At 39.2% G+C, this 24,276-nt stretch overlaps 1 protein-coding gene and 1 long non-coding RNA gene across 2 annotated transcripts; one reads left to right on the top strand and one right to left on the bottom strand.

The window, feature by feature from the left end:
• The first annotated feature begins 724 nt into the window (after positions 1-724).
• LOC104218944 (lysine-specific demethylase JMJ25-like) lies at positions 725-24,157 on the top strand. The gene is made up of 9 exons (XM_070172332.1): positions 725-860; positions 7,100-7,199; positions 7,295-7,436; positions 7,594-8,333; positions 8,407-8,584; positions 23,234-23,331; positions 23,428-23,569; positions 23,923-23,986; positions 24,070-24,157. The coding sequence occupies exons 2-4, from the start codon at positions 7,110-7,112 to the stop codon at positions 7,644-7,646; spliced, it is 285 nt and encodes a 94-aa protein (XP_070028433.1). The 5' UTR covers positions 725-860; positions 7,100-7,109; the 3' UTR covers positions 7,647-8,333; positions 8,407-8,584; positions 23,234-23,331; positions 23,428-23,569; positions 23,923-23,986; positions 24,070-24,157.
• On the bottom strand, positions 1,054-10,624 carry LOC138889181 (uncharacterized). The gene is made up of 4 exons (XR_011406992.1): positions 10,413-10,624; positions 10,000-10,056; positions 9,048-9,148; positions 1,054-1,598 (listed from the first exon to the last, which is right to left on the bottom strand). It is a non-coding gene; the product is annotated as an uncharacterized lncRNA (long non-coding RNA).
• Positions 24,158-24,276: the final 119 nt, after the last annotated feature.

The following is a 24,276-nucleotide window of genomic DNA, read 5'->3' as shown; positions in this document are numbered from 1 at the left end:
CATTTCATGTGTTTTAATTAATTCACGAACCATAAAGGATCATTACTACTAATTTACTTTAACTTGGGAAGTAAAGTTAATGACAAGATGGGTGTTGCCTCGGTGGAGGACAAATTGCGGGAATCGAGGCTGAGATGATTTGCAGAGGAGAGACATAGATGTACGGGTCAGGAGGTGTGAGAGGTTGACCATAGCGGGTCTAGAGAAGGATAGGGGTAGGCCAAAGAATTATTGGGGTGATGTGATTAGGTAGGACATGTTATTGCTCCAACTTATCGAGATCATGACCCTCAATAGGAAAGGGTGGAGATCGATAATTAGGGTGGAAGGTTGACAGGTAGTCGTTAGTGTCTCTTCGTCTTACTGCAAGTACTATTTGTGTATTTTTTCTTGTTCCGGATTCTTTATTATTACATATTGTGTCATTTGTTCATATTACTTTATTTTCGTTTCTTGGTCTATCAAAAATAATTTCTATGACTTCAAAGGCAGGGTAAGGTGTATACTTACACATTGCCCATAGCTCACTCGTGGGATTATACTTGATTTGTTGTTGTTGTTGGGAAGTAAAGTTAGATCATGTTAGTACCTAACACCGTTATTTCCCAAAATAGGCGGGGGGGTTGTCTCCGTACAACTTTCCTCTCCTTTCTGCCTTAAATCCTACCAAAACCCTCCAAAATACCCATCAATTGTCTTCTGCTCTCTAAGTATTAGCTTTCTTTACAGTTTTTTTGGCGTCCAAAATGCGGCAGAAAGAGGTCGAAAGATTCTGCTGTGGAAGAAGAGAGTAATGGGAGCAAAAAACATAAGGAGGATGAGGCAGAAGAGAAAGTGAAAGGATCAGAAGAATGTGGAAGGTATTCTAAGCGGTCATCAATTTCCCTGAACAGAAAGAGGAAGGATGAGAATGTACTAGAATCTTCTTAACCTAGTCAAAATGCTTGCTTTATTTGAAAATATGCATCATTTAATTTAAAAAAAACATTGAGAGGGGAATGGGATTGAATCTGATACACATAATTCTGAGATACCAGACGTGGAAGCCACCTCAGAGTAGGATAATTTGAATAGCTGTTACTTTTTGAATTTTAGTGCTTTGGCGGGAAATTCAGTTAGAATGTAATCTCAGCTCATTTTGCATTTTTTCATTTCAGTAGATTGTTTAGGATCATAAGTAGCAAGTTGTAAACTCTTATTACACACTTTTTGATATGCTAAAGAGTTCTGATCTTCTCTCTAACTCCTTCTAGTCTTCTTCTTCCTTCTCCTTCTCAATTCTCTCCTTCTTTACTGTTTCATTGCTGAATCGATACCAATTTTGGTATCAATTGGTATCAGAGCCACACCATGGGACCACGCAAAGCTACTGATCTCGCAGCTCTAGATTGGCAGGAGCAATATGAGGATTTAGCTGCTCCGCAATTAGATCTGCGTTCAATTCTCGAAAAAAAACACAGGAATTGCGAGCTGACATGGATCACAGACATGCTGAACTGTTACAGATGGTCGGAGCCCTCAAAAACTTGATCGATGGAATGCAGCTTCATCAACAGTCACGAGACAGCAGTTCTACTTCCAATGTTCGAGATAATGTGCTGCAATCAGGTCAGGGAATTTTAGGCCCTAATCCTTATCATGCTCATAACAATTGAGGTCATAATATGTTATTTCCTAGATTTAATGGGGAAAATTTGAAAAGCTGGCTGTATAGGATCGATCGATGTTTTGCTGTTGACAATACCGCTGGAAATCAGAAAGTAAACATAGTATCCATGAATCTGGATGATGATGCCCTAGCTTGGCATCAGTCTTACATGAAATGCAAAGATTCACCCATCCTTCCACCATGGGATGAGTATATTACAACAACAACAACAACAACAACCCAATATAATCCCACTTAGTAGGGTCTGGGGAAGGTAGTGTGTACGCAGACCTTACCCCTACCCTGGGATAGAGAGGCTGTTTCCAAATAGACCCTCAGCATCCTTCCCTCCAAGAACTTCCACCTTGTTCTTGGGGAGACTCGAACTCACAACCTCTTGGTTGGAAGTGGAGGTTGTTTACCATCAGCAACCCCTCTTGTCTGGGATGAGTATATTGAAGCTTTGATTGAAACATTTAGTGAAGAATATACAGATCCTATGCTAGAGCTGAAGCAACTGAAACAAACTGGTTCAGTGAAGGAGTTTCAATTTGCCTTTGCCAGACTGCTAGCTCAATGTGACTTAACTGTTAGCCAGGCTATCTCTTGTTTTTTAGGAGGATTGAAGGATGAGTTAGTGAACCCCATTAAAATGCATGAGCCTCAAACCATGTCCAAAACATATCGCTTAGCTCGATTAGCTGAAGCGACCTTAGCTGCTAATGCTAGAGCACTAAGGTGTAGTCCTGCACCTATGTCATCCACACACCTCAAAAAGTCCTCCTATGAGCCACATCCAACCAAAGCTATTCCTATTACCACTACCTCTGCTCCTAGACTAGCCTTACCTCCTTCGCCAATGCCATTGCCCCTAGAAATAGGAGAACTATTTATCCTGTAGAAATGCAGGCTAGAAGAGCCCAAGGTTTATGCTATTTTTGTGATGAGAAGTACACTGTTGGACACAAATGTAACCTACCTAAACAACTATTTGTGATGGACCTAGAAGTCTCAGAAGGTGAAGGTGTGGAGGTTGCTAGGCCGGAATCTGAAGGAAGTCCTTCTAGTGAAGAGTGGTCAGCTGTGGAAGGGGATACTCCTATGATCTCCCTATGTGCCTTAAGTGGATTGCAAGGGGCTCAAACAATACATGTCACTGGATATAGTGAAAAGAGACCAATACAAATCCTCCTTGATGGAGGTAGTACTCATAACTTCATTGATGAGAAGGCTACTAAGAGGTTGGGTTGCCAAATCTGCCCTACCAGGGTAAGCTATGTGAGCCTTGGTAACAATACTTTGGAAGCTACTTCTCGAGTGGTTAGAAACTTTGAGTGGATCTTGCAGGGAACTACATTTTCTTCTGACTTAATTGTATTTCCAGTGGGTAAATATGACTTGGTCTTAGGGGCTTTGTGGATGAAAACACTAGGACCTATTACCAAGGATTATTCTGAGCTGACTATGGCTTTCAATTATCAGGGGAAGTATCATTTGCTACTAGGAGTATGTGAAGAATGTAAAGTTTACAGTCCAAAATCTTTGAACATGCTAAAGGGAGAGGATGTACAATTCTTTATGTTGCAGGTGATGGACAGTACTCCTACCTCAGCAAGTGCTATGCCATGTCAAGCTCTGCACATGGCCAAATCCGATAATGCTCCTCCTATTGAACAACTTTTACAACAATATCAAGTGATCTTTGCTGAACCTACTACTCTACCTCCACAGAGAGGTGCTTTCAACCACAGAATACCTCTCCAACCTGGTTCTAAACCTGTGAATGTTAGGGCTTACAGGTACTCTTCCATTAAGAAGGACATTATCGAAAAACTGGTTAATGAAATGTTGCAATAAGGAGTAATTCAATACAGTAGCAGTCCTTTTTCCTCCCCTGTGGTACTTGTGGGAAAAAAAGATGGATCATGGAGGCTATGCGTAGACTATAGGGAGCTGAATCAATGCACAGTCAAGGACAAGTTTCCAATACCCTTTATAGATGATCTATTGGATGAGCTTGCTGGGGCCACCATTTTTTCTAAAATTGACCTCAGGTCGGGCTATCACCAAATAAGGATGGTGAATGATGATGTCCCAAAAACAACATTCAAAACACATCTAGGGCATTATGAGTATTTGGCAATGCCTTTTGGCTTAACCAATGCTCTATCTACCTTTCAATGCCTCATGAACCACTCGTTTCAGAAATTTTTAAGAAAGTTTGTTCTGGTGTTCTTTGATGATATTTTAATCTACAGTGTTAGCCTGCAAGATCATTTGGGGCATCTGCAGCAGGTGTTTGATACTATGGTCACCCACAGCTTATTAGCCAAACAGTCCAAGTATGCCTTTGGTGTTTCAAGAGTGGAATATCTAGGGCATTTTATTTCTGCTGAAGGAGTTTCTACTGACCCAAGGAAGATTCAAGCAGTTCAACAATGGCCAACTCCCACTACACTTAAACAATTGAGGGGATTCTTGGGGCTAGCTGGCTATTACAGAAAGTTCATTCGAGGCTATGGTTTTATAAGCAGACCATTAACTGAATTGCAAGAAAGATGGATTTCTGTGGTCTGATAAAGCTGCAGAGGAATTTGCAGAGTTAAAGTTAGCTCTAACTTCTGCTCCTGTCTTAGCATTACCTAACTATGCCATTCCCTTTGTGGTTGAAACAGATGCGAGTGGCACATGCATAGGAGCTGTTCTTATGCAGTCTGGACATCCCATAGCTTTCATTAGCAAAGGTTTAGCTCCCAGACATATGGCCTTATCTGTATATGAGAAGGAATTGCTGGCCTTGGTCTTTGCAGTTACCAAATGGTTTCACTATCTTTTGGGCCAACACTTCATTGTGAAGACAGATCAAAAAGCTCTTAAGTATCTCTTAGAGCAGATGTTGCATACTGATTCACAAATTAGGTGTCTGGCCAAGTTGTTACCCTTTGATTTTGAAATTCAATACAAGAAGGGAAAAGAGAATGTGGCTGCTGATTCCTTATCCAGAATTTCAGGTTCTGAAATCATGACTTTAATGGTCTCTTGTGTACAAGCTAATCTTTGAACTGATATCCAGAATAGTTGAACTAACGACCCTGAGCTACATAGTCTCATCAAATCCCTGCAGGAGAAGCCACAGAAGCACTTTACATGGATAAACAATCAGCTCAGGAGAAAGGGTAAATTGGTTATAGGAAATGACATGGGCTTGAGAACCAAGATATTGCAGCTGTGGCATTCCTCTTCCTCTGGTGGTCACTCTGGCATTGATGCCACCACTAGGAAATTATTGGCTTATTTCTATTGGAAAGGTATCAGAACTGATGTACTTGCCTATGTACGCAATTGTTCTGTGTGCCAAAGGAATAAATATGATACTTCTGCCACAGCTGGGTTGTTGCAACCTTTGCCTCTGCCTGCAGTCCCATGGACGGATATAAATATGGATTTTATTAAAGGCTTGCCAAATCTAAGGGAAGAACAGTGATTTGGGTTGTAGTTGATAGGTTGACCAAATATGGTCACTTCATTGCTCTTGCTCACCCTTACACGGCCCAATCTCTCGTTCCTATCTTCCTTGACCACATCTTCAAGTTACATGGCTTCCCTGCTACTATAACCAGTGATCGTGATCCCATCTTTATCAGTACCTTTTGGAAGGAGTTTCTGTCTTCTCAGGGTGTCACTTTACACACTTCCACAGCTTATCATCCTCAAACTGATGGTCAAACAGAGGTCCTCAATAGATGTTTGGAGACTTACTTACGCTGTTTTTGTTCTGATTCCCTAGCTGATTGGTGTGCCTTCCTGCCTTTAGCTGAATGGTGGTATAATTCCTCCCCTCATTCTGCAATTCAGACTTCTCCTTTTGAATTGCTTTATGGTTACCCTCCTCCTCTTCATCTCCCATATCTTCCTAGTGATTCTTCTTCTGATTCGGTTGAGAACATTATGCTGCTTCGAGAATTTAAAATGCAGTTGGCTAAATATCATTTAGCTAGAGCTCAACAGCGTATGCAGGATCAAGCAAATGCTCATCGCCCTGACAAGCATTTTGCAGTGGGTGATTGGGTCTTTGTGAAGCTACAGCCATATAGGCAGTCCACCCTTTCTGTCTCCCCCTATCATAAGCTTACTTCCTGCTATTTTGGTCCTTATCCCATTGTCGAAAAGATTGGTGCAGTTGCTTATAAGTTGCTGCTTCCTCCTGAAGTCCAAATTCATCCTACTTTTCATATTTCTCATTTCAAATTGTGTCATACCATTCCTTCTGAAATAATTCATCCACCTATATTGGACATCTCCAATCCTTTATGCCCTGCTCCTGAGGCTGTCATTGGTCGCAGATTGGTCAAGAAAGGCAACAAAGCAGTCGCCCAATGTTTGATTAAAAAAGCAGTCGCCCAATGTTTGATTAAATGGCAAGGTTTGGATGTTGTGTATGCCACTTGGGAGTTTGCTTCACTCATAAGGATCAGATTTCCTGCATTCACCCTTGAGGACAAGGGTGTTTTCCATCGGGGGGGGGGGGGTATTGATACCCATAATTCTGAGATACCAGACGTGGAAGTCACCTCAGCTGCTGAGTAGGACAATTTGAATAGCTGTTACTTTTTGAATTTTAGTGCTTTGGCAGGAAATTCAGTTAGAATGTAATCTCAGCTCATTTTGCATTTTTTCATTTCAGTAGATTGTTTAGGAGTATAAGTAGCAAGTTGTAAACTCTTATTACACACTTTTTGATATGCTAAAGAGTTCTGATCTTCTCTCTAACTCCTTCTAGTCTTCTTCTTCTTCCTTCTCCTTCTCAATTCTCTCCTTCTTTACTGTTTTATTGCTTAATCGATACCAATTTTGGTATCAGAATCCAATATGTGTCATCAGAGGAATGATAAAGGAAGAGTTGTTCGCTGTACCCGTTGTAGTACTAAGCGATTCTGTGTTCCTTGCATCGCCAGATGGTACCAAAAACTTTTACCCTAATATATTGTTATAGGCTGTGTTCGTTTATTTGAAGTAACTTTTTTTGAGCTTTTAGTGGTAAGTTAGACTTATGAAGAGGCAAACACTCTCCTCTTTGTCACAAGTGATAAGATGCTAAGCATGAAGAACATTTTAACAACTTGAAGCGTTATATATCCAATCTATTTTTGCTTAGTATTGTTATGTTTCCTATGGTTTTTAGGAGTGGTTTAGCCTTTCAGAGATTTATATATTTAGAAAATATACAAACTTCTAATACTTTTTATTTGGATTTGCATAATATTGGCATGCGATGAGTTTAAATAGAGTGACGTGGTTGGTGAGGATTCATGTAGCTGATTCGACTTGTTTGGGACTAAGGCATTGTAGTAGTAGTTGTTGTATTGTTAGCTTCAACACCAATTATCAATCTTGTAGTTTTCTTTTCGATTTTTCTCATGAGTGCCTTTTCCCTTTGTGATGTACAATCAGGTACCCTAGAATGCCTGAGGAGGCTTTTGTAGAGTCTTGTCCTGTTTGTCTTCAAAATTGTAATTGTAAAGCTTGCTTGCGGTTGGACGGGCCGATTAGGGTTGGTTTCTTTTGCTGTTCCAATTTTGTTAAGTTACAGTCCTATTTTACACGTTAACTGTATAGGCTAAGCTCTTATTTATATATTTCTTGCAGGCTTTGAAGAACTTACAATTTGAGATTAGCAATGAAGAAAAGGTTCAATACTCTAAATTTATCTTGCAAAAACTTTTGCCCTTCTTGAGAAGATTCAATTCAGAGCAAGTGATGGAGATGGAGATTGAAGCTAAGATTCAAGGTTCTATTATCTTGCTTAAAGATTAAATGCCGTAACAATGCTATATATTTTTTATTTGATATGCCGTTCATAAACTCTTGAATGAAGAGGGGGACAAGATAATTATGCTAGCTGTTTTGGAGCACTCTGAGAATCGACGAAATTTTGGGTATTGTAGGCGTATTAAGGTCAAGGAGGTCAAGGAGGTCGAGGCGGATATGTGCAAGATGAGCAGGGAAAGAGCGACCGGGCCAGACGAGATTCCGGTTGAATTTTGGAAAAGCGCGGGTAGGGCTGGTTTGGAGTGGCTATTGTTTAACGTCATTTTTAGTACAGCGATAATGCCCGAAGAATAGAGGTGCAGTACGATGATTTCGTTGTACAAGAACAAGGGTGATATTCAAAATTGTAATATCTATAGGGGTATCAAGCTGTTAAGCTACACTATGAAAGTTTGGGAGAGGGTGGTGGAGATGCGGGTGAGGAGGAAAGTGTCTATTTCCGAGAACCAGCTCGGATTCATGCCGGAGCGATCGACAACGGAAGCCATCCATCTTGTAAGGAAATTGGTAGAGGAGAGGAAAAAAGATTTGCATATGGTGTGTATTGATCTAGAAAAAGCATACGACAAAGTCCCGCGATTGAGGACATGTATGATGGAACCAAGACCCGAGTTAGGATAGTGGGAGGAGACTCGGGAACTAGGGTCCAGCTCTTAGCCCGTTTTTATTTGCCTTGGCGATGGATGTATTAACGCATCACATTCAAGGTGAGGTGTCATAGTACATGTTATTTGCAGATGATATAGTACTTATTAATGAGACACGAGGCGGAGTTAACACTAGGTTGGAGGTTTGCAGACATATGCTAGAGTCTAAAGATTTCAAGTTGAGCAGGACGAAGACAAAAATCTACACAGTGATGTTAAATGGTGAACAGTGTGTTTTTATCTGCTTCTTATAAATCTATCTTATATTCAAATTATTTCCAGGTGAATGTACTAACACATACTCAAGGAATAAAGCTGACACCTGAGCAGCTTTCAACGATAGAAATATTGAAAAGAACATATGCTTCCCAGGATAAAAGGGAACTTAAATTGGCTGAGGAGGAGCAAAAATGTAAAAATAAAGCATCATCTGAGTTCAACGAGGGCCAATCTTTGCTAGGTGAGATACCTGATATAATTACAGTTTAAGACTTAGTGAGCTACTGATCAAGAAAGAAAAAAGAAACATGTACTAAATTGTGGTAATCAATCAATTGTTGCATCTGCTTCCTGTGTGAAATTAGAGAGAGATACTGCTGCTGCTGAGGGGATAACATGTCACACCCCAACCTTGGGAGGTGTGGCTGGCACCCGATGCCCGAAGGCCCGAGCGAACCAACTTATGATCTGAAATATAATAACCTACAGGCAGAAGAGCCCAACACGACATATATATATAACCTAGACCAACAAGGCTGCAACCACATTATAACAGCTATCCAGGAGGCCGATAGGGCCATACGAAAAATATATATATACAATGACCGCTAGTCTGCAACCCTCTAAGAGTGTAAGACAATCTCAACAGGGCGGGACAAGCCCCCGACATGCCCAAAACCACACATATACATATGTAATAGTACCTATGGACTCAAAGTCAGCAACTCCGAAGAAGTGGAGTGCGAAACCCAACGCTGATCCTGGGGGTCCTACTGAGAAGGCACGCCGCTCTGTCTATCCGAACCTGTGGGCATGAACACAGCGCATAAAAATGCGTCAGTACGAAATATGTACTGAATATGTAGGGCGACAAGTGTAACATGAAAAATGTAATTAACAAGAGAAGAGATATAGAGACAATTTGAATTCTGAAACTAGCCTCGGTAGGAAACAAAAATTCAACATAGATATAAATGTATGCTCGTGAAATCGTCGTTCACTATTGCTACTTATAATATATCCCATTATATAATAATAAATCCCTCTGTGGGGCTATAATATCCATAACATACCCGGCCATAATAAAGGCTCAGTAGAATCGTACCCGGCCACGTGAAGCTCGGTAATCCCAACTGATCAGTGGTTACACAATATGTGTCATACCCGGCCGTCTATAGTGCGGCTCGGTAATGAAAGTAAATATATACATATACTAAATCATGAATCATATAGGTGTAATGCGAAACCAACCTTAAAAGACGTATTCTAAGAAGAGTCAAAGTGGCCTACCATCATTATTCCTCGACTATCACGGTTGTTGCTAAAATATTTAATTTTTTTTACTACGAGCCAACAAGTACTAAGAACATGAGAGTTATGTATTATGAATACCTTTGAAGTAAGTGTTACTTATTCATGATTTATATGAACGTCGAAAGGAGAACGAGTAAAAAGGCTCTAAGTTCTTTTTAAGCAAGGAACAAGGAAATCCGAGAATTCATAGATATCCTCTAGAGTAAGCAATCTATGAGAAAGGATCAGGTCTAAGCATCTTTATAAGTTGAAGGTGAAATAACTCGAATCCGACGAGACAATTCGATAAACGTTTATTCGAATTCTAGTCATGCCGAAAAGTATAGCGAAAGCCCTACATACCTTGTCGATGGAGTTATATACTGTTTCCGAGACCTCGAAAGCCTTAGGAATGATTTCCTACATAATACGAACCATTCAAAATCAAATTCAAGCTCATAGCTTATATAATTCTTCATTTAGACATTTACGCGAACAACTTGTGGCCATGAATTTGTAGACTCTTTTGTAAATTAATTTCCCCCCAACACACCACCAAATTTTACTTTACTACATCTCCTCATCGACAAGATTCCATCCATGTCTTCACAGATCCAAACAACACAATAAAACCATATAGAACAGCCCCAACAATCAAGCCATATTAAGAGAGGTTTCTTAAAAAAATCAAGAACATTTCTATAGAGGTTTCAACTATTTCTTAGGAATTCTTATGGTAGAAGTTTACAAAGATCAAAGAGGAAGTTAAATCATACCTTATGTGACCAGAATTACTCAAAATTCGAAATTACTTCAAGGCGGAGTCTTGCTATGAAAAGTGAAACACCGAAGAATTCACGATTCCGAAGTTACCATGGTGTTCTCCATCTTGACGATGACTAAATTGTTGTTATCATTGGCTAGATGGATGGGAGGAGTTTGAGAGGAAATCCCTAGGTGTTAGGTTCTGTTTTGGAGAGGATAAAATGCAGGGGTACCAGGAACATAGGTGAAGTGAAACAGTCTCTTCTTCATGTACAATTTATTTTGACTGTTTTTCTTCAAAAATTTATCCTCCAGTGCTTTCCATAATTTACTTGCAGAAGTTTCCTTTGTGTATGGATATTTCTGCTCTCTAGCAAGGTAGGATCGAATGGTACCGCAAGCAACACGGTTGATAATTCTCCAATCTTCTTCTCCAATAACATCTGGTTTCTTTTCTTCAATGGCCAGATCTAGCCCTTGTTGAAAAAGGACATCTAGAACCTCGCCTTGCCACATCCCAAAATGTCCGGACCCGTCAAAAATTTCTACCGCAAATTTCGCATTTGACACAATTCTTGTCATAAGCGAAGATGCCAATGATGACGTATTGTTGACACTTGATGTAGATTCTTCTTGTTTATTGTCCCCCATATTTGACACAAATATTATTTAATAGCTGACGACACAAATCAAGATTATTTCCTTTCTGATGTAGAAGATCAGACTAAGCTGCAACTACAGAGCATACTCAGACAGAACCTTGACTCAGTTACCAAGATAAATCTTTTCTGATGTGGAAGATCAGACTATGCTGCAACCACAGAGCATACTTAGACAGTACCTTGGCTCTGATACCAATTGTTGCGGAAGCCAAATGTATAGAGTGTGAATAAGTCACAACTACTATACCAAAAATTATGACAACCACCAAATAATAAATAAGACAATAAAGCAATAATAAAGGGAACACCAGAATTTACGAGGTTCGGCTAATTTTGCCTACTCCTCGGACACAACCAAATATTTTATTCCACTCCAAAAATACAAGTGAAATAATACTAAAGAGAGAAGATACAAATGCCTTAAACAGATGAGAAGGCAAATGAGAGGTGTGTTTCAATCCTAAACATTAGGCCTTCTTTTATAGGGGAAAAATCCCCCCAAACTTAACTCCCAACCAATGTGGGACTTTGGCATTTTGCCAAACTTCAACAAATCTCCACCTTGGCAAAATTCCACATTTTCAATTCTCTCTCAATAACAAATTTTGGTTGTGTCTTCATCTTCAATCTTCAGTGTTCAACAATGTTGATCAAATCCAAACAATGTTGAAACTTGACCGCAGTCACCACCTTTGTCAGCATATCAGCAGGATTCTCTGTAGTATGAATTTTCTTCACCGTGACTCCACCTTCTTCTATGATTTCTCGTACGAAATGATACCGAACATCAATGTGTTTCGTCCTTGCATGATAAACTTGGTTCTTCGCTAATTGAATAGCACTTTGACTATCACAAAAAATTGTGATACCTTTTTGTTCAACACCAAGCTCCTTTAGCAATCCTTGAAGCCAAATTGCCTCTTTCACAGCATCTGTAATAGCCATGTACTCTGCCTCTGTTGTAGACAAAGCAACTGTTGACTGCAAAGTAGACTTCCAACTAACTGGTGCCTTTGCAAAAGTAAACACATAACCAGTAGTTGATCTTCGTTTGTCCATATCACCCGCAAAATCTGAGTCACAATATCCAACTACAAACTGATTGTCTTCCTGCTCAAAAACTAACCCGACATCTACAGTATTATGAATATACCGTAGAATCCACTTCACAGCTTGCCAATGCTCCTTCCCTGGATTGTGCATATATCTGCTAATAACTCCAACAGCTTGTGAAATGTCAGGCCTTGTGCAAACCATTGCATACATCAAGCTACCAACAACATTTGCGTATGGTACCTTTGACATATACTCTCGTTCAGCTTCATCCATTGGCGACATAGTAGTACTTAGCTTAAAATGGGAAGCAAGTGGAGTACTAACTGGCTTAGTCTTGTCATCTATGCCAAAACGTTGAAGTACTCTCTTCAAATATTCCTTTTGAGATAAACAGAGTTTCTTTGAACGTCTATCTCTAATTATCTCCATGCCAAGAATTTTCTTTGCCTCACCCAAATCCTTCATCTCGAACTCCTTCTTCAGTTGAATCTTCAACTTATCAATTTCTTCCGAATTCTTGGAAGCTATCAACATATCATCAACATATAGGAGAAGATATACAAAGGAACCATCTTTAAGCTTGTGCAAATACACACAATGATCGTATTTGCTTCTCTTGTACCCTTGCCGCAACATAAACTCGTCAAATCGCTTGTACCATTGTCTAGAAGATTGTTTCAATCCGTACAACGATTTTTCAAGTTTGCACACCATATTTTCTTTTCCAGCAACTTTGAATCCTTCTGGCTGAGTCATGTAGATTTCCTCCTCCAAGTTTCCATGTAAAAACGCAGTTTTTACATCCATCTGAACTAGTTCCAAATCCAATTGTGCTACCAAAGCCAACATAATTCTAATGGAGGAATGTTTTACAACTGGAGAAAACACTTCATTGTAATCAATTCCCTCCTTTTGAGCATATCCTTTGGCCACCAATCTTGCTTTGTAGCGAACATCTACTTGGTTAGGAAATCCTTCCTTCTTTGCAAATACCCATTTGCACCCAATTGCTTTCTTTCCCTTCGGGAGATTGGCCAATCTCCATGTATGATTCTGATGAAGGGACTGTATTTCATCATTCATGGCAATCCTCCACTTATCTTCTTCTGAACTTTGGACAGCGTCTTTATAAGTAGTAGGAACATCATCAGCTACAATTGAGGTTGCACAAGCAACCGTCTCTATGAGACGAACAGGTTTCGTTATTGTTCTTTTTGGCCTGCTGGTTGCTATTGATTCAAGTTGTTGTTGAGATTCCTGAGTTGGAATCTCCTCTACTGGCTCTCCTTCCAGAGGGTAATCTTCATTTGTTTCCTCCTCTGCTTCTTGTGTAGGAAAAATAAATTTTCCCTCAAACTCCACCTGCTTAGAAGCACCTTCATTTTGTTTGGTATCTTCTGTTACCTTATTTACCATAGCAAATTCATCAAAGGTAACATCTCTGCTGAATATTACTTTCTTTGTCATAGGGCACCATAAGCGATATCCTTTGACTCCAGAAGTAATTCCCATAAAAATAGCCTTCTTTGCCCTTGGATCCAATTTTGACTCCGTCACATGATAATATGCAGTTGAGCCAAACACGTGCAAAGAGTTATAATCTACAGCAGGTTTTCCATACCATTTTTCAAATGGTGTTTTGCCATCAATAGCAGCAGATGGTAGACGATTAATGAGGTGACATGCATATGTAATTGCCTCAGCCCAAAATTCTTTGCCCAAGCCAGCATTGGACAACATACACCGTACCTTCTCCAGCAAGGTCCGGTTCATACGTTCTGCCACTCCATTCTGTTGTGGTGTATGTCTAACAGTGAAGTGTCGGACGATGCCATCATTTTCACAGACCTTATTGAAATGATCATTTTTGTATTCACCTCCATTGTCTGTGCGAATACACTTGATCCTCCTGCCTGTTTGATTCTCCACCATCGTCTTCCATTTGAGAAAAATTCCCAGCACTTCATCTTTGTTTTTCATTGTATACACCCACACTCTTCGAGAAAAATCATCAACAAAGGTTACAAAATAGTGCTTCCCACCCAATGAAGGTGTTTTGGAAGGACCCCAAACATCAGAGTGTACATAATCCAAAATGCCTTTAGTATTATGGATCGCTGTACCAAATTTAACCCTTGTCTGTTTCCCTTTGACACAATGCTCACAAAACTCCAAGTTGCAAGCCTTTACTCCTTTTAACAATCCTTGATCTGATAGAGTTTTCAAGGATTTTCCTCCAGCATGTCCCAAGCGCATGTGCCATAGCTTGGTTGCTTCTGCCTCTTTGTCGTCACTGGATGTTACTGTCGCTGTCCCAATAACTGTACTGCCACGATAGCGGTACATATTATTATTCTTCCGATTAGCCTTCATTACCACTAGTGCACCGGAGCATACTCTCATCACTCCATTTTCTGCAATGATTTTGAACCCTTTTGATTCTAGGGCTCCCACAGAGATGAGATTCTTCTTCAAATCCGGTACATATCGAACATCTATCAATGTTCTGATCATTCCATCATGGTTCCTTAATCGTATTGAACCAATGCCATATGAGGTAAGAGGGCTGTTATCCGCTGTGTGGATGACTCCATATTCTCCTTCTTGAAATTCCATGAACCAGTCCCTGTTGGGACACATATGATAGCTACAAGCCGAGTCCATCAACCATATGTCTGATGATGTTGATGACTCTGTTGTAACTAATGAGAAGTCTGAATCATCACAATCAGCTACATTTGAATCCATAATGGCCTTTCCATTGTTATGTTTGGCCTTATTCTTCAACTTCGGACAGTCTTTCTTCCAGTGCCCTTTTTCTCGACAAAAGGCACATTCATCTTTGCTGGGTCTGGATCTTGACTTGGATCTTCCCTTCTTTGTCCTCGTTTGATTTTGAGGACGACCCCTCACAAATAGTGCTTCTCCTTCTCCGCCCTTCTGTTTTTCTCGCTTTCTTTGTTCATAGCTGTACAAAGCCGAACAAACTTCTCTGAGAGAAACTTCGTCATTTCCATGGAGTAGAGTAGTTTCAAGGTGCTCGTACTCATCAGGAAGTGACGCCAACAACATCAAGGCCAAGTCACCATCATCATAAGTTGTATCCATATTTTGCAAATCTGTAACCAACTTATTGAAACTGGTGATATGTTCATTCATCGTGGTACCAGGAACATAGGTGAAGTGAAACAGTCTCTTCTTCATGTACAATTTATTTTGACTGTTTTTCTTCAAAAATTTATCCTCCAGTGCTTTCCATAATTTACTTGCAGAAGTTTCCTTTGTGTATGGATATTTCTGCTCTCTAGCAAGGTAGGATCGAATGGTACCGCAAGCAACACGGTTGATAATTCTCCAATCTTCTTCTCCAATAACATCTGGTTTCTTTTCTTCAATGGCCAGATCTAGCCCTTGTTGAAAAAGGACATCTAGAACCTCGCCTTGCCACATCCCAAAATGTCCGGACCCGTCAAATATTTCGACCGCAAATTTCGCATTTGACACAATTCTTGTCATAAGCGAAGATGCCAATGATGACGTATTGTTGACACTTGATGTAGATTCTTCTTGTTTATTGTCTCCCATCTTTGACACAAATATTATTTAATAGCTGACGACACAAATCAAGATTATTTCCTTTCTGGTGTGGAAGATCAGACTAAGCTGCAACCACAGAGCATACTCAGACAGAACCTTGACTCAGTTACCAAGATAAATCTTTTCTGATGTGGAAGATCAGACTATGCTGCAACCACAGAGCATACTTAGACAGTACCTTGGCTCTGATACCAATTGTTGCGGAAGCCAAATGTATAGAGTGTGAATAAGTCACAACTACTATACCAAAAATTATGACAACCACCAAATAATAAATAAGACAATAAAGCAATAATAAAGGGAACACCAGAATTTACGAGGTTCGGCTAATTTTGCCTACTCCTCGGACACAACCAAATATTTTATTCCACTCCAAAAATACAAGTGAAATAATACTAAAGAGAGAAGATACAAATGCCTTAAACAGATGAGAAGGCAAATGAGAGGTGTGTTTCAATCCTAAACATTAGGCCTTCTTTTATAGGGGAAAAATCCCCCCCAAACTTAACTCCCAACCAATGTGGGACTTTGGCATTTTGCCAAACTTCAACAAATCTCCACCTTGGCAAAATTCCACATTTTCAATTCTCTCTCAATAACAAATTTTGGTTGTGTCTTCATCTTCAATCTTCAGTGTTCAACAATGTTGATCAAATCCAAACAATGTTGAAACTTGACCGCAGTCACCACCTTTGTCAGCATATCAGCAGGATTCTCTGTAGTATGAATTTTCTTCACCGTGACTCCACCTTCTTCTATGATTTCTCGTACGAAATGATACCGAACATCAATGTGCTTCGTCCTTGCATGATAAACTTGGTTCTTCGCTAATTGAATAGCACTTTGACTATCACAAAAAATTGTGATACCTTTTTGTTCAACACCAAGCTCCTTTAGCAATCCTTGAAGCCAAATTGCCTCTTTCACAGCATCTGTAATAGCCATGTACTCTGCCTCTGTTGTAGACAAAGCAACTGTTGACTGCAAAGTAGACTTCCAACTAACTGGTGCCTTTGCAAAAGTAAACACATAACGATGATAAGATGATAAGCGTGAAGAACATTTAACAACTTGAATCTTTATATATCCAAGCTATTTTTGCTTAGTATTGTTATGTTTCCTATGCTTTTTAGGAGTGGTTTAGCTTTTCAGAGATTTATATGTTCAAAAAAATATACAAACTTCTAATACTTTTTATTTGGATTTGCATAATATTGGCATGCAATGAGTTTAAATGGAGTGACGTGGTCGGTGAGGATTCATGTAGCTGATTCGACTTGTTTGGAACTGCGGCATTGTAGTAGTAGTAGTAGTTGTTGTTGTTGTTGTAATGTTAGCTTCAACATTACAACAACAATTCGTCTAAAATCCGCAAATGTTTTTGAGTTTTTGAATTACAATTCGTCGTTGTTCATCTCCGGTTAGTAGTTTTTGAGTTTTATTTTGTCCGTATTTTGTTTTGATATTTTCAAATCTAAAATCCGCAAATGTTTGTTTTGTTCATGTCTATGGTTAGATACTTGATTTTTGGTTTTGTTCATGTTCATGTGCTTTGTTAAATTAATTTTCAAATTTCAAATGGAAGTTAATTAGTTGTTTTTCATGTTTATTTCATGTTTGTATTATTGTTTAGGTAAATATTTGTTAGTTTAATGTTTGTTAGATTCAAATTGAAATTTAATTCAATTTGTTTCATGTTGTTATGTATTTTCCAGAAATTATTAATGTTGTTTGAGTCATGTGAATCCGTCATGTTTTGTTGCTTAAAAAATAGATTTAGTTCATGTTCATCTTTGTTTGAAGTTCATGTTTAAATCCAGTGATTTAATGTGAGTTTATGTTTGTTTTTGATTTGTTGATTTAATTTGAATCATATATTTTTGTTAATATTGTTGTATCCTTGCTCATCCATTTTGGTCTAAATTAACCAGGATTGGTTCCCGATATGGTTAATTCATTCCATTAATTTTGAGTTGTGTTGTTCATCGTGTTCATATGATTTGTTGTTGAAGATTGTTGAGAAATTGGTCATCTTGGCTATATTTTGGTTAAGTTATGATTAATTGAGTGTTTAGAGCTGATGAGGGTAATTTGGTAAATTGCATTGCATTCGGGGGTAGAATGGTAATTGCAATAAGGTCGGAGGGTTAGTTTGGTAATTGAACATTATCTTGATTCTTTATGTTAAGCATGAGGGACAAAATATAATGAGGTGGAGTTTTGATGTACTTGTTTAACATAATGGGGGACAAGACAAATTATAATGGGAGGGAATATTGTACTTATTTAATGTAAGCATGGGGGACAAATTGTAATGGGTTGTGGTGGATGTATTTATTTAATGTAGGCATGGGGGACAAAGTTTAAAATAAAGAAAACATTAATAAGTGGGACAAAGCATGCCATTGGGGGAATAATTTGGGGTTGGGAAAATTGTTGCGGAAGCCAAATGTATATAGTGTGAATAAGTCACAACTACTATACCAAAAATTATGACAACCACCAAATAATAAATAAGACAATAAAGCAACAATAAAGGGAACACCAGAATTTACGAGGTTCGGCTAATTTTGCCTACTCCTCGGACACAACCAATATTTTATTTCACTCCAAAAATACAAGTGAAATAATACTAAAGAGAGAAATACAAATGCCTTAAACAGATGAGAAGGCAAATGAGAGGTGTGTTTAAATCCTAAACATTAAGCCTTCTTTTATAGGGGGAAAATCCCTCCAACCCTTCTTTTCCCACCGATGTGGGACAAAATGTTTTGCCAAATTCAACAAATCTCCACCTTGGCAAAATTCCACATCTTCAATTTTCTCTCAATAACAAATTTTGATTGTGTCTTCATCTTCAATCTTCAGTTTTCAACAATGTTGATCAAATCCAAACAATGTTGAAACTTGACCGCAGTCACCACCTTTGTCAGCATATCAGCAGGATTCTCCGTAGTATGAATTTTCTTCACTGTGACTCCACCTTCTTCTATGATTTCTCGTACGAAATGATACCGAACATCAATGTGCTTCGTCCTTGCATGATAAACTTGGTTCTTCGCTAATTGAATAGCACTTTGACTATCACAAAAAATTGTGATACCTTTTTGTTCAACACCAAGCTCCTTTAGCAATCCTTGAAGCCAAATTGCCTCTTTCACAGCCTCTGTAATAGCCATGTACTCTGCCTCTGTTGTAGACAAAGCAACTGTTGACTGCAAAGTAGACTTCCAACTAACTGGTGCCTTTGCAAAAGTAAACACATAACCAGTAGTTGATCTTCGTTTGTCCAGATCACCCGCAAAATCTGAGTCACAATATCCAACTACAGACTGATTGTCTTCCTGCTCAAAAACTAACCCGACATCTACAGTATTATGAATATACCGTAGAATCCACTTCACAGCTTGCCAATGCTCCTTCCCTGGATTGTGCATATATCTGCTAATAATTCCAACAGCTTGTGAAATGTCAGGCCTTGTGCAAACCATTGCATACATCAAGCTACCAACAGCATTTGCGTATGGTACCTTTGACATATACTCTCGTTCAGCTTCATCCATTGGCGACATAATAGTACTTAGCTTAAAATGGGAAGCAAGTGGAGTACTAACTGGCTTAGTCTTGTCATCTATGCCAAAACGTTGAAGTACTCTCTTCAAATATTCCTTTTGAGATAAACAGAGTTTCTTTGAACGTCTATCTCTAATTATCTCCATGCCAAGAATTTTCTTTGCCTCACCCAAATCCTTCATCTCGAACTCCTTCTTCAGTTGAATCTTCAACTTATCAATTTCTTCCGAATTCTTGGAAGCTATCAACATATCATCAACATATAGGAGAAGATATATAAAGGAACCATCTTTAAGCCTGCGCAAATACACACAATGATCGTATTTGCTTCTCTTGTACCCTTGCTGCAACATAAACTTGTCAAATCGTTTGTACCATTGTCTAGAAGATTGTTTCAAACCGTACAACGATTTTTCAAGTTTGCACACCATATTTTCTTTTCCAGCAACTTTGAATCCTTCTGGCTGAGTCATGTAGATTTCCTCCTCCAAGTTTCCATGTAAAAACGCAGTTTTTACATCCATCTGAACTAGTTCCAAATCCAATTGTGCTACCAAAGCCAACATAATTCTAATGGAGGAATGTTTTACAACTGGAGAAAACACTTCATTGTAATCAATTCCCTCCTTTTGAGCATATCCTTTGGCCACCAATCTTGCTTTGTAGCGAACATCTACTTGGTTAGGAAATCCTTCTTTCTTTGCAAATACCCATTTGCACCCAATTGCTTTCTTTCCCTTCGGGAGATTGGCCAATCTCCATGTATGATTCTGATGAAGGGACTGTATTTCATCATTCATGGCAATCCTCCACTTATCTTCTTCTGAACTTTGGACTGCGTCTTTATAAGTGGTAGGAACATCATCAGCTACAATTGAGGTTGCACAAGCAACTGTCTCTATGAGACGAACAGGTTTCGTTATTGTTCTTTTTGGCCTGCTGGTTGCTATTGATTCAAGTTGTTGTTGAGGTTCCTGAGTTGGAATCTCCTCTACTGGCTCTCCTTCCAGAGGGTAATCTTCATTTGTTTCCTCCTCTGCTTCTTGTGTAGGAAAAATAAATTTTCCCTCAAACTCCACCTGCTTAGAAGCACCTTTATTTTGTTTGGTATCTTCTGTTACCTTATTTACCATAGCAGATTCATCAAAGGTAACATCCCTGCTGAATATTACTTTCTTTGTTATAGGACACCATAAGCGATATCCTTTGACTCCAGAAGTAATTCCCATAAAAATAGCCTTCTTTGCCCTTGGATCCAATTTTGACTCCGTCACATGATAATATGCAGTTGAGCCAAACACGTGCAAAGAGTCATAATCTACAGCAGGCTTTCCATACCATTTTTCAAATGGTGTCTTGCCATCAATAGCAGCAGATGGTAAGCGATTAATGAGGTGGCATGCATATGTAACTGCCTCAGCCCAAAATTCTTTGCCCAAGCCAGCATTGGACAACATACACCGTACCTTCTCCAGCAAGGTCCGGTTCATACGTTCAGCCACTCCATTCTGTTGTGGTGTATGTCTGACAGTGAAGTGTCGGACGATGCCATCATTTTGACAGACCTTATTGAAATGATCATTTTTGTATTCACCTCCATTGTCTGTGCGAATACACTTGATCCTCTTGCCTGTTTGATTCTCCACCATCGTCTTCCATTTGAGAAAAATTCCCAGCACTTCATCTTTGTTTTTCATTGTATACACCCACACTCTTCGAGAAAAATCATCAACAAAGGTTACAAAATAGTGCTTCCCACCCAATGAAGGTGTTTTGGAAGGACCCCAAACATCAGAGTGTACATAATCCAAAATGCCTTTAGTATTATGGATCGCTGTACCAAATTTAACCCTTGTCTGTTTCCCTTTGACACAATGCTCACAAAACTCCAAGTTGCAAGCCTTTACTCCTTTTAACAATCCTTGATCTGATAGAGTTTTCAAGGATTTTCCTCCAGCATGTCCCAAGCGCATGTGCCATAGCTTGGTTGCTTCTGCCTCTTTGTCGTCACTGGATGTCACTGTCACTGTCCCAATAACTGTACTGCCACGATAGCGGTACATATTATTATTCTTCCGATTAGCCTTCATTACCACTAGTGCACCGGAGCATACTCTCATCACTCCATTTTCTGCAATGATTTTGAACCCTTTTGATTCTAGGGCTCCCACAGAGATGAGATTCTTCTTCAAATCCGGTACATATCGAACATCTGTTAATGTTCTGATCATTCCATCATGGTTCCTTAATCGTATTGAACCAACCTCATATGAGGTAAGAGGGCTGTTATCCGCTGTGTGAACGACTCCATATTCTCCTTCTTGAAATTCCACGAACCAGTCCTTGTTGGGACACATATGATAGCTACAAGCCGAGTCCATCAACCATATGTCTGATGATGTTGATGACTCTGTTGTAACTAATGAGAAGTCTGAATCATCACAATCAGCTACATTTGAATCCATAATGGCCTTTCCATTGTTATGTTTGGCCTTATTCTTCAACTTCGGACAGTCTTTCTTCCAGTGCCCTTTTTCTCGACAAAAGGCACATTCATCTTTGCTGGGTCTGGATCTTGACTTGGATCTTCCCTTCTTTGTCCTCGTTTGATTTTGAGGACGACCCCTCACAAATAGTGCTTCTCCTTCTCCGCCCTTCTGTTTTTCTCGCTTTCTTTGTTCATAGCTGTACAAAGCCGAACAAACTTCTCTGAGAGAAACTTCGTCATTTCCATGGAGTAGAGTAGTTTCAAGGTGCTCGTACTCATCAGGAAGTGACGCCAACAACATTAAGGCCAAGTCACCATCATCATAAGTTGTATCCATATTTTGCAAATCTGTGACCAACTTATTGAAACTGGTGATATGTTCATTCATCGTGGTACCAGGAACATAGGTGAAGTGAAACAGTCTCTTCTTCATGTACAATTTATTTTGACTGTTTTTCTTCAAAAATTTATCCTCCAGTGCTTTCCATAATTTACTTGCAGAAGTTTCCTTTGTGTATGGATATTTCTGCTCTCTAGCAAGGTAGGATCGAATGGTACCGCAAGCAACACGGTTGATAATTCTCCAATCTTCTTCTCCAATAACATCTGGTTTCTTTTCTTCAATGGCCAGATCTAGCCCTTGTTGAAAAAGGACATCTAGAACCTCGCCTTGCCACATCCCAAAATGTCCGGACCCGTCAAATATTTCTACCGCAAATTTCGCATTTGACACAATTCTTGTCATAAGCGAAGATGCCAATGATGACGTATTGTTGACACTTGATGTAGATTCTTCTTGTTTATTGTCTCCCATCTTTGACACAAATATTATTTAATAGCTGACGACACAAATCAAGATTATTTCCTTTCTGGTGTGGAAGATCAGACTAAGCTGCAACCACAGAGCATACTCAGACAGAACCTTGACTCAGTTACCAAGATAAATCTTTTCTGATGTGGAAGATCAGACTATGCTGCAACCACAGAGCATACTTAGACAGTACCTTGGCTCTGATACCAATTGTTGCGGAAGCCAAATGTATATAGTGTGAATAAGTCACAACTACTATACCAAAAATTATGACAGCCACCAAATAATAAATAAGACAATAAAGCAACAATAAAGGGAACACCAGAATTTACGAGGTTCGGCTAATTTTGCCTACTCCTCGGACACAACCAATATTTTATTTCACTCCAAAAATACAAGTGAAATAATACTAAAGAGAGAAATACAAATGCCTTAAACAGATGAGAAGGCAAATGAGAGGTGTGTTTAAATCCTAAACATTAAGCCTTTTTTATAGGGGGAAAATCCCCCCAACCCTTCTTTTCCCACCGATGTGGGACAAAATGTTTTGCCAAATTCAACAAGCTTCAACACCAATTATCAATCTTGTAGTTTTCTTTTTGATTTATCTCATGAGTGCCTTTCCCCTTTATGATGTACAATAAGGTACCTGGAATGCCTGAGGAGGCTTTTGTAGAGTCTTGTCCTGTTTGTCTACAAAACTGTAATTGCAAAGCTTGCTTGCGGTTGGACGGGCCGATAAGGTTTGGTCTCTTTTGCTGTTCCACCTTTGTTAAGTTACAGTCCTATTTTGCAGGTTAACAGTATAGGTTATGCTCTTATCCAACTATTTCTTGCAGGCTTTGAAGAACTTACAATTTGAGATTAGCAATGAAGAAAAGGTTCAGTACTCTAAATTTATCTTGCAAAAACTTTTGCCTTTCTTGAGAAGATTCAATGCAGAGCAAGTGATGGAGATGGAGATTGAAGCTAAGATTCAAGGTTCTATTATCCTGCTTAAAGATTAAATGCCGTGACAGTGCTATATATTTTTCATTTGATATGCCATATTCTTTTCATTTAGATGACCCCTAGTGTGCATTTTAGATTCTGTTAGGTGATATGTATTGGCACTGCTAGAAAAGATAAAGATAGCCATTATTTGGACAGATTTGAGTTTGAAAGGAGTTGAGATGTTAAACAGGGAATGTTTCAACACACTTGCTGTATTCTAGATAAGAAAGGATACTTTCTTATCTAGAGAGATACTAATTTCTGCAAGAAAAATGAGAGTGCATAACACATCTTCAGCTGCTCCCTATTGTAACTAGAATCTTTCTTGTTCATTTGGGCAGGATTACCAGTGTCAGAGTCAAAGCAGCAGAGGGCGAAGTGACAGAAGAATGCGCGAATGTACTGGTAAGCATGAAGAAACTCTTCTTTCCATGTCAATCTTTTGGATGGTGTTCACATAAATTGAACTGAGCCATGTTTTTGTGCAGCAACAACTGCAAAACATCCATTGCTGATTTCCACAGAATTTGTTCCAGCTGTTCCTATGATCTTTGCCTTACTTGCTGTCGGGAGCTTAGAGATGGTCGCCTTAAGGGAGGTGATGAAGAAGTCATAATGGAGTTCACTGACAAAGGGGTTGCTCATTTGCATGGTGATATGGAACATGATTCTGTACCAGATACCGGAACAAGAAT

This window comes from Nicotiana sylvestris, chromosome 4 (assembly GCF_000393655.2).
Source record: "Nicotiana sylvestris chromosome 4, ASM39365v2, whole genome shotgun sequence".
Classification (NCBI taxonomy): domain Eukaryota; kingdom Viridiplantae; phylum Streptophyta; class Magnoliopsida; order Solanales; family Solanaceae; genus Nicotiana; species Nicotiana sylvestris.
The sequence above is the reverse complement of the archived record's forward strand: the minus strand, read 5'-3'. Positions and strand labels throughout refer to the sequence as shown.

Excerpts from the sequence above, each read along its gene's own strand:
- LOC104218944 (XM_070172332.1), top strand. The coding sequence starts at position 7,110 with ATGCCTGAGGAGGCTTTTGTAGAGTCTTGTCCTGTTTGTCTTCAAAAT. Across the intron at positions 7,200-7,294 it reads GGTTGGACGGGCCGATTAGG|GCTTTGAAGAACTTACAATT; the intron begins GTTGGTTTCTTT and ends TATTTCTTGCAG. Across the intron at positions 7,437-7,593 it reads GATTGAAGCTAAGATTCAAG|GCGTATTAAGGTCAAGGAGG; the intron begins GTTCTATTATCT and ends TGGGTATTGTAG.